Source organism: Dermochelys coriacea, chromosome 25, assembly GCF_009764565.3.
Source record: "Dermochelys coriacea isolate rDerCor1 chromosome 25, rDerCor1.pri.v4, whole genome shotgun sequence".
In the NCBI taxonomy this organism is placed as follows: Eukaryota; Metazoa; Chordata; order Testudines; family Dermochelyidae; genus Dermochelys; species Dermochelys coriacea.
This window is the reverse complement of record NC_050092.1, coordinates 8,659,015-8,668,640: the sequence shown is the minus strand read 5'-3', so window position 1 is coordinate 8,668,640 and position 9,626 is coordinate 8,659,015. Positions and strand designations below refer to the sequence as shown.

Below are 9,626 nucleotides of genomic sequence, written 5' to 3'. Positions count from 1 at the left end.
TCACCTTCATCTCTTAGCCCTAGTTCCCATGCCTGTCAGCTGCAAACCACACCACAGTGTATTTCTTACTCTAACAATACACCTCAGTCCCTTCAGTTCTCTGTTTGTGGCACATAATAGTTTAGTCCCCTGAGGGCTGCACTATTTTGGGCTAATTCTGGTTGTTGGGCTTGATGGGCAGGTGCTGGTTGGGGGTTGATGGACTGGGAGATATGGGTCAGTAATTTGAAGGTCCCTTCTAGCCTTAAACTCTACGACTAATGTCTTAAAGACTGAAGTCCACCTCTTGATTAAATATATATATAGTAGAACCTCAGAATTATGAACACCAAGAGTTACCACAAACCCTCATTTGGAAACGGAAGTACACACTCAGGCAGCAGAGACACCAAAAAAAGCAAATGCAGGACAGTGCAGTGTTAAACGGAAACTACTAACAAAAATTAAGGGAACGTTTAAAAAAAGATTTGAGAAGGTGAGGAAACTGTATCTGTGCTCATTACATTTAAATTAAGATGGTTAAAAGCAGCGGTTTTTGTCTGCATAGTCAAGTTTCAAAGCTGTATTAAGTCAAGGTTCAGTTGTCAACTTTTGAAAGAACAACCCTAATGTTTTGTTCAGAGTTAGGAACGGTGTTCGTAACTCTGGGGTTCTACTGTACCCATACATCCTGTTTGGAACAGGCGAGGTACACCATCTCCTGCAGGGTACCTGGTGCCCTGGCAGCATGGAGCCCGCAGGGTAGCAGACTGATGCTGAGAAGGGGAGTGAAGCAGGTTCTGTGGTCCCCTCCTGAGAGCCTTGGCCCAGGAAAAGTGCAGGCTGCATGTTACCTTAACCCTTCTCTGCGGTTGGCACAGAAATCGCCACAACTGCTGCCCAAAACCTCAGCTGGCCCGAGACAAACCTGGACCCCGGGAGAAGGTGAGAGTTACTCGTGGCAAGCGCGCCCTCTGCCTTTGGCTGGTGGGAACAGTGGGGCCCCCACCTTGGACTTGAAGGCGCATCAGCCCAGCCTCTGGCTGGTGCGGGGGGGAGAGGGGGGATCCCCAATCGGAGCGCATGAGCCCCTTCCCCGAGGGTGCACGTGGAAGGGCTCTGGATTGAATTCCCTTGAGCAGCCCTGGCCTGCTTAGGAGGGGGGGCATGGGAGGGGGAGAGTCCTCTGAAGAACTTCTCCAGCTTCCCTCTCCTGCTGGGGAGCCAGTTTCCCGCATAGCTTCCCCCCCCCCCTCCCGCTGGGGCAGGGATTCCCCCAGAGTTCCCCCCTCCTCTAGCAGGCGCAGGGATTCCCCCAGAGCTCTCCCCGCTGGGAGTGGGATTTCCCCACTGCCCCACCCCCGGGGGGGGGCGAGATCCCCCTCTCCTTCAGTGGAGGCGACACCCCCCATCAAGCCCCCCTTCTGCGGGGGGGGTGAGAGCCCCATAGCCCCCGCTGGTGGAGTCCCCATGGGGCTCTCCACACTCCGGCGGGGCGGGGCGGGGCGGGGCGGACACCCCCCCCCCCCATCTCCTTCCTGCTGGGAGGCGAGATCCCGGCCTCCTCCTCCAGGGGCTGAGCCCGCCCCACACTCCAGCAGAGGCCGCCACCCCACCCCGGGCGGGGGGGGGGAGTATCCCCCCGCCGGCGCCCCGCCCCCCCCTTTGGAACGCGCTGTAGCCAGCCAGCGACATGTAGCCATTTCCCCGTGTTACGTCACCGCCCCCCCGCCCCCGGGCTCCGGCTGCTGCTGCCGCCGCGGGCGGCGACGGGGCAACCCCGGGGCCGCGGCTCCTCCTCCGCGTGGGCCCATGTGAAACGGGGCCAGGCTACTTCCGCCTCCCCGCGGGCAGCTCGGAGCCGGGGGCCAGCGCGGCTCGGGACCTGGCTTTGGAAAGGGGCGCAGAGCGGCTGAGGACTCGCACGCTCAGTGCACCCGCGCGACCCAGGTACTCGCCCTTCACGCCCCTGGGAAGGGCCCCGCTCCCTCCTGCGCCCGCCGCTGCTGGAGGAGGAAAGTGACAGGTGGAGCCAGCCAGCCATGCCCTTCCCAGCGGCTAAGCAGATCCAGGCAGCCAGGACTGCCCTGCCAGCCGATTTTGGGGTGCAGCTAAAGCTGGATCCAGCGAGCCCATGTTTCATTCATCCCGTGGCTGCTGGCAGCCGGGGCAACAAATTCCAGTTTGGCCTGCTCGGAAGGAGGCGCGCGCAATCCTGTTTTGTCTCCTAAATACAAGTTAATCAGATGCCCCAACTTTAGCCAGCAAAGTTGGAAACAAAGTCGGGCCGTGGTACTTTTCCAGGCCTGGTAAAGAACAGCAGCAGAGAGATCGTGGTTCCAAATACCCTGGGAAGGAATTGGTAAACTGGTAGGGAGCAGATCCTCAGCTGGTGTAAATTGGCATGACCCCAGTGATGTCAATGAACCGGTGTCGATTTACACCACAGGTTAGTTGCAGGGTAGGGGAGGATGGCAGGCAAGGGACTCCTAGGAGAAGCAGGATTTTACATTCCTTAACTTCCGGGCAGGTTTCCTGGCTCTGAACTTTATTTCCCAGTTCTAAAAGCTTCCACTGGAGAATGTTTAAAAATGCAAACAAAAAAATTGGAAGGAGGGGGGAGAAATCCCAATTTTATATAAATCTGAAAGAGTGAATGAGGAAAAGATTAGCACCAGAGGCCTGCTCGCACACGTCTTCTTTGCTTAAAGTGACATTTTTATTGAAGAATCCCCTCCCCCCATGACAGAACAAAAAACCAACAGAAGAATAGAAAGGTAAAGTAAAGTAATGGGTGTAGAGGAAGGGGGGTACGGAGTGGAAGGAGACGGACATCTCCAGTTTCCACCTGCAGGAAGTAATCAAAGGTTTCTAAAAAGTGAGACCAAATCTTTTAAAATTTGACTGAGGTCCCTCTTCTCCAAAACGTCACCTGCTCTTCAGCTGCTAGCTCAGCCACTGTTACTTGCCAAGCTTCTATCCCGGGAGGCAAATGATTATTTTTTAAAAAGTCATTTCATAGAGCACCATGAACATATTCAAAGTGTCAATTCTCCCTTGCAAAAAGATAGTTTCAACTGGTGCCAAGTGTATAAACAGAGCAAACAGAACCTTGGATGACGAATGCAACATCAATCTGACTCACAAAGGAAAAGGGTTATAGAGATTCATGTCAAAGTTCTGGACATTTGTTGGACCTGTTTTGAAAGGGAAGTATTCTGTTTTGTTTGTTTTTGTTTTTCAAGAAGTTTCTGTGAACCAAAATATTTCATGGAAGGGGAGGAAAACTTCCTTAGATAGATGTCTGATCTCACACATTAAGCAATTGGAGGGTTTCTGTGACATAGAAAGTAGTAGCTAAAAACAGAGTGAAATTGTAAATTTCCCCCCAAAAGCTAGATTGTTGTGGAGTTTTTGTTTTGAAGTTTTTTAAAGGCACTCTTTTCAGATGCTCCTTTAAATACTGGAAGATTTTTCCAGAGGGTCAAATATTCTGTTGGTCCTCTATAGCCAGTATTCCTCCTGACTGACAGACACATCAACCTTCTGCTTCTGGTCTGGCCTTCTCCACCCTACTAGAGTGAGTTCTGATATTACATTAAACTTGCTGCCAGAAGACACTGGTAAGTCCCAAGATCTTAACAAGATTCAAAAGAGGGATTAGATATGGATAATGTGAACATCCACAATTATATGAGATTGTATCTATGTAAGGGATATAAACCTTCATGCTTAAGGGCATAAACTAACTGAAAGGACATAAGCCTGGAGTTAGGAAGATGCTTTCCCTATGGACGACTTATTCCATAACTGCCCATTAAGAGGATTTGTGCACTTTCCATCTGGAATAGGCGACGGTTGGAGACTGGACGTTGGATGAGATGGACCATTGTTCTGATCCACTCTGGCGTTCTTTATGTTTCTAAATATGTCAGTAACTTAGCACTGATTGTACATTTACAATGCACACTTTAAAGTATAGTAAGTGTGTATAGCTTTCCTGTTTGCTTAGAGTTATATATACTTGCAATAATGTGTGTAGTAAAGATGCATAATACCAAGCAAATGGCAAAGACTATCTTCATACCAAAAAGGAGTGACGTTCTTTAAAAAGGTTTGGTGTAGACACAATGCCGACAACACAGTGACCTTGGGCCAACCTAGCACGGAGCGCCCAGACTCTGCCTCGCACGTTTCTGTAACTTCCCATTCTATTTGATTGCAGATCCAGCTGGTGAGCTTTAAAGAGGATGAGGATGGCAGCACTACCCCCCGATCCTGAGAATATTTGGGAGAAGAGCCACTGAACACAAGAGGATTTATGTATTACCAAAGTGTGCCAGGTGCTTTACAGAACACAGAAGGGATACAGTCCTTTGCTCCGTCCCTGCATCCAGAGGCTGTAATATGCTCTTTTCATCACCTGCTTCTTCAGCAAACTGTCTGGATAACCAGTTGAAGAGATGGCAGAGGCTGGTGGGGCCCAGCCACACTTTGAGGGGGTCTTCAGCATTTTATCTAGGATCCCAAAAGAGAGACTTGTTAGCCTCAAACATAAGCTGAAGCACATGAGATCCTGCACGAGCAGCTGCAAGCTATTGCAAGCCATGGTCCTGCTGACTTTGGGACGAGAGGTAGATGCAAGGATATGCCTGGACGCTCTGGGTGATGAGGAAGGAGCCCTCTGTATCTGGAAGAGCAAATGGGGTACTGCAGGCAGCGAGAACCCGCTGACTCCCCAGCAGGAGGCAGGTGCCCTCCTGGCCCTGGCACGGATCTACTCGCTGCTGGTAGAGGAAAATCTGTGCACTTACCTGGCCAGGGACAATGCCTACAAGGCTGCCCTTGCGGCCTTCAGAGCCAGCGAGGATCCTAGGAGAGACAGACAGAACAGCATCTTGGCCGAGGCTCAGGAAAAGTGTGGGATCGACTTCAGCCTCTCAGAGACGGGTAATGAATTTAAGACACTGAGGTCCGACCCTGGGCATTTCCTGACTGCCAGCCTGGCTCCAGTGGTGAGGAGCCCCCCAGTACAGATCAGGAGCAGATCGGTTCCCTTGGGACCACAGACTTTGCGTTCCCCTGGCAGCCCAGCCTCCTTCATCAGCCACTTTGAGATCAGCCCGTCCCCCACAATGGAGTTGCACACCTGCTCAACTCACCATAAGCACATCCCGCAGCCCAGCAAGCTTTGTGGGGGTGCCATGAGCTGCACCGTGCAGCCTGGTGGAGGGAGAGTTGGCCCCGGCCCACGGGACACCGGCCAGTTCAGCAGCTCCACTGCACCCCCTCTGCAAAGCCAAGTAAGAAGCCACCCATCTGAGAATCCCCTGGCTGGTAGCTTTGTTCCCCCATCTCTTCCAGTTCCCAAAACCCCACTTCTGCATCAGAGTGCTGTGCACTGTCCTGTGGAATGCACTGACCCGCCCACCATGGTGACAGCAGAACTGCAGGAACCAGGAGAGCGCATGGTCCAAAAGCCAGAACAAGAGTCACCTACTGAGCTCCCTCGCTTGCGTACCCCAGGGCCAGCCGCTGATTCCATCCAAGTGCCAGTAGAGGATTCCTATGTCCTAACAGAGAAAGCACACACGGCATCTTTCTCCTCTTCAAAGGACCGCCCTCCTCCCCAGGCAGCAGCCGCCCCCACATTGGAGCTGGACTGTGGCGAGAAAAGGTTCTTCAGTTTTGTTGTCCTGCACGCCAGCGAAGATGTGGCCATTGCTTGCCGGGTTAAGGAGATGCTGGAGAGCATGGGGGTGCCCGACGGTGCCACATTCTGTGAGGAGTTCCTCATCCCTGGCCAATGCCAGCTGACTTGCTTCCAGGATGCCATAGACAACTCTGCCTTCACCCTCCTGCTGCTGACCCAAAACTTCCAGTCCCGCTTCTGCGTACACCAGATGAACACGGCCCTGATGGATTCCCTCCAGCGGCGGCCCAAGTACAACTCAGTCATCCCTTTCGTGCCCAAGGAGAACTCGAAGAAGTATCCGATCCCCAGCATGCTGGTGGGGGTGGTGCCTCTGGACGAGAGATCCCCTGTGTTCTCCAGGACGGTGAAGAACACCTTCCACCTCAGGAGAATCAGTGAGCAGAAGGCAATGTGGAGCCAGTTACAGCACATCCAGGAGCACCGCAGGAAACAGCAGCAATATCAGGAACACCTCCAGATGCTGCAACAGAACTTAGCTGGTCTGAACTTGGGGTCCCAGCCTGGCTATCCACCCCAAATGCCTTTGCCAGGACTGTTGCCATATCCTGCAGGAATTCAGCAACTTCTGCAGCTTGTGTCTAATCTCCAACTCCAGATATCCTCTCTTCCAACGTTTGCCCCCCCTGCCATGTACCAGCCTCACCCAGCTAGTCAGTTCGTGCCCACCCAGTCGGCTCCCTCCCCTTCCCAGAACTTCATCCTCCCACCAAGCCACCAAAACATGATGCAGGGGCCAGGAGGCCCCCAGCCCCTCATCATTCAGAATGCTCAAATGGTGCAGATTGGGGACCACAATCAGATGCAGGTGGAGAGGACCAGGCTGGTGGCCGAGAGCTCAGATGAAGAGACCAGCGAGAGTCACTGATTGGAGGGGATGAAATTCAACACGGTCTGAAGAAAGTAGCACTTAGTTTCATAGCTAAATTGCAAGCTGTCTCGGGCAGGGGCTGTGGTCTTTGTTACTTGCCTGCCCAGTGGGGACAGGTCCCCCTCCTCGCCTCCGCTTGGAGCATGGAGAGCGTGGAAGGAAGTGACCATCTCTTCTGCTGGAGGAAAGAGAATGAGAACGAGGAAAAGAAAGACTCAAATTCCTGGGAAAATATTTCCCACAACTCTTGAGGGATTCAAAGTTTTTTGAAATAAATTTTAGTTAATTTATTCCTCTTCCTCTACGTTCTCTCCTTCTTGCCAGGGTGGGAAGGGCAGTCACTGGTCTTATTCTTAATGCTACCTCTCTAGGACCTGTCCTATGTGCCAACAGCTATGGGGAGACAGTGTGGCCCAATGGATAGGGCCAGGGGTTGGGACTCTTGGGTTCTATTCCTGGCTCTGCCACTGATTTGCTGCATCACCTTGGGTGAGTTACTTAGGCCAAAGTTTTTCAAAAATGGTTAGCCTGAGATGGCTAGAGCCTGACTCTCGGAGGTGCTGAGCACCCACAGCTCCCATTGCCTTCAGTGGGAGTGGTGGGTACTCAGGGGGCTGCAGGGTGTCACCTTAAAAAAAAATCAGTGGCCACTCCTTTAAGTTTAGGCCTCCCCCACTCCGTGCCTCAGTTTCCCCCTCTGAGAAATGGGGTAGTGGTGCTTATATGCCTTTGTGAAGTGCTTGGAGAGCTACAGGGCAAGGGCTAAGTATTATTAATCCCCAAACAAGCACAGAGTGATGCACCCCTTTATCCCCGCTCCAACTGAGATGCATGGTGATCCCTGCACTTCAATACCCAGCACCTTACCTACTGCCAAGAGCTTGTCCAGCACCCTCTGGTGAGAAACAAGCATAAAATGCTGAAGTACCACTCACTCTGTGGCTGTATTATCCCTGAGGCAAGGAGGGGAGCGGGTTATCAGAAGCGCCTGAATCTGGGAAGAGGTCCTCCCCCTGTGATAATGGTCAGTAGAAAACTTAGATAGGAGGTCTCCGTGTTTGTGTGCACGCCTGCGTGTGTGCGTGCAGAAGTGGCTGTCGATGTGCAACTTCAGATGGAAAAAATCAAATCCCTGACTTGTCTACATCAACCCCACAACACAGGGCTGCGGAGCCCTTGGCGGGAAGGTAACAGAACAAGTCCAGGTGTGTGACAGCACTGGGCCCAGCACAAAGTCAAAGGGCAAGTGTTTTTTCTCCCCCTTGGAAGTATGAACATCCAGGCGTTGCCTATACATGATCCAAAGCAGCATAACGTGTCAGCACTGTTGACAAAACTGATACTGCGCTACCGCTTGCATTTAGAAACAGGTATTAATCTCCCATTGTGCACTTGACTCCAGCTGTTACACCAGATTCTTTGTAGGGGTCTTAATCTGCAGTCAGCTACTATGGTGATTAGGCACATCCAAGGGCCAGGGTCTGTCCTCAGTGAGACACACTTCTCGCACTGAAGTCAGTGGGAGTGACACCTGTTTAGACGCGGGCTGATTTGGCCCCAAGAAAATAGCAGGCATGAGGTCTGCATTTCTGGACGAAAGGCAATTTAGCTGAAGTGCCTAAGTCCTGTGGAACTGGCTGTCCGTAGGTAAGCCAGCCAACTGCCCAACCAGCTAGCAGGCTTTGAAAGACCTTCGTCTTGAAAATGTACCGGCCAAGGCACAAAACCTCTTAGCTCCAGATTCCAAACAGTGCTCACTCCCCAGCAAACAACACTTTGCACAGCTACAGGCACTCAGGAGCTCCAGGGAGCCTGATCATTAAAATCCCCAGAGCTTGTACCCTTCAATATCCAAAGATATGGGGTGTCCCAACAACCTTTGGGAAACTGAGATTGTACCATATTTTTAAAGCACTCTGTGAAAGCTCAGACCAACCTACAGCACAAGAGTCCAGATAAATTTACAGTTGTATTAAGCAACATCTGCTGTATGTGTCCAAGGAATTAATCAATGTGTGTTAAACGGGGACTGATATGCCACAGGGATGAATGCTTTAGAAACGCCGAGATAAAGGGCCATTCACAACACCTGTGATGTAAATGTCTGTTAATTAAGACGGGATTTATCAATTTCCCTATTTGCCGAGGACATGTCTATCCTCCACTATGCATATAGCAATAAACGCTCCCAACAGGACAAGCTAGGATTGTCATTGCACCCTTAAATTTTGGATTCAACCTTCAAATTACAGTCAATGTAGTTTTTATACATGTTCATTTCCCTTCATCCTCCCTGCAGCGTTAGGAGAAACAAACCTGCAGCATCATCCCTCTGCAATCAAACATTATGAATCAGCCCCCCCCCCCCCCAAAAAAAAGTTATTAGATTGGCTTAAAAGTCATGAGACTTGAATAAGTGTTGGGTTCTTTTTATCTCCCTTCTGGGCTTGAGTCTTGGAGGGTGGGGTTCGCTGCAACCATGAGGGCTAGAAACCTAATTTTTTTTAAAGGAAAGCTGAGATTCTTATGTAATCACTTGACTCCAGGCGCTGGGATTTTAAGGCCAAATATTGCAAAGACCCCATGATTGTCCCAAAAACTGGCCAATACACACAATGGTGGAGGCCATAAGGGAAATCTCCCATGTATGGCTCTATTCTGAAAAGCAACTTTATGAAAATGGCTGATTGCGGGGGGGGGGGGGGGAGGGAATTGCCCATTTATTATTACATCTCTTATAGTCATGTTTAAAGGCCCTAAAGTGAGAACAGGGCCCCACTAGCTGCTGTACACACACAGATGCTCTTTGCCTATTGTGGCCCACCCAACTGCCAGGGCAAATTTTGCCCTAAGAAAGAATGGGAATGGTGGTCATGGTGCAGTGTGTATGCAGGGGGGGGAGGCTGTTCCATCTACCAGTACTGCAAACTCATCGGGCTCAGCGAGAGACAGAGAAAATTGCCCCGGGGCGGCAGACTGTTAGAGAGCTGATACTAAAAGGCTGTCTCGTCTCATTGAAGCTACATGCAAAGCCCAAGGGGGAAAGATGGAACTGGAGAACGC

The 9,626-nt window shown here is 51.3% G+C and overlaps 1 protein-coding gene across 1 annotated transcript; it reads left to right on the top strand.

Annotated features, from left to right (window-relative positions):
- Positions 1-1,692: 1,692 nt before the first annotated feature.
- TICAM1 (toll like receptor adaptor molecule 1) lies at positions 1,693-6,853 on the top strand. The gene is made up of 2 exons (XM_038384366.2): positions 1,693-1,929; positions 4,205-6,853. The coding sequence occupies exon 2, from the start codon at positions 4,443-4,445 to the stop codon at positions 6,558-6,560; it is 2,118 nt and encodes a 705-aa protein (XP_038240294.1). The 5' UTR covers positions 1,693-1,929; positions 4,205-4,442; the 3' UTR covers positions 6,561-6,853.
- Positions 6,854-9,626: the final 2,773 nt, after the last annotated feature.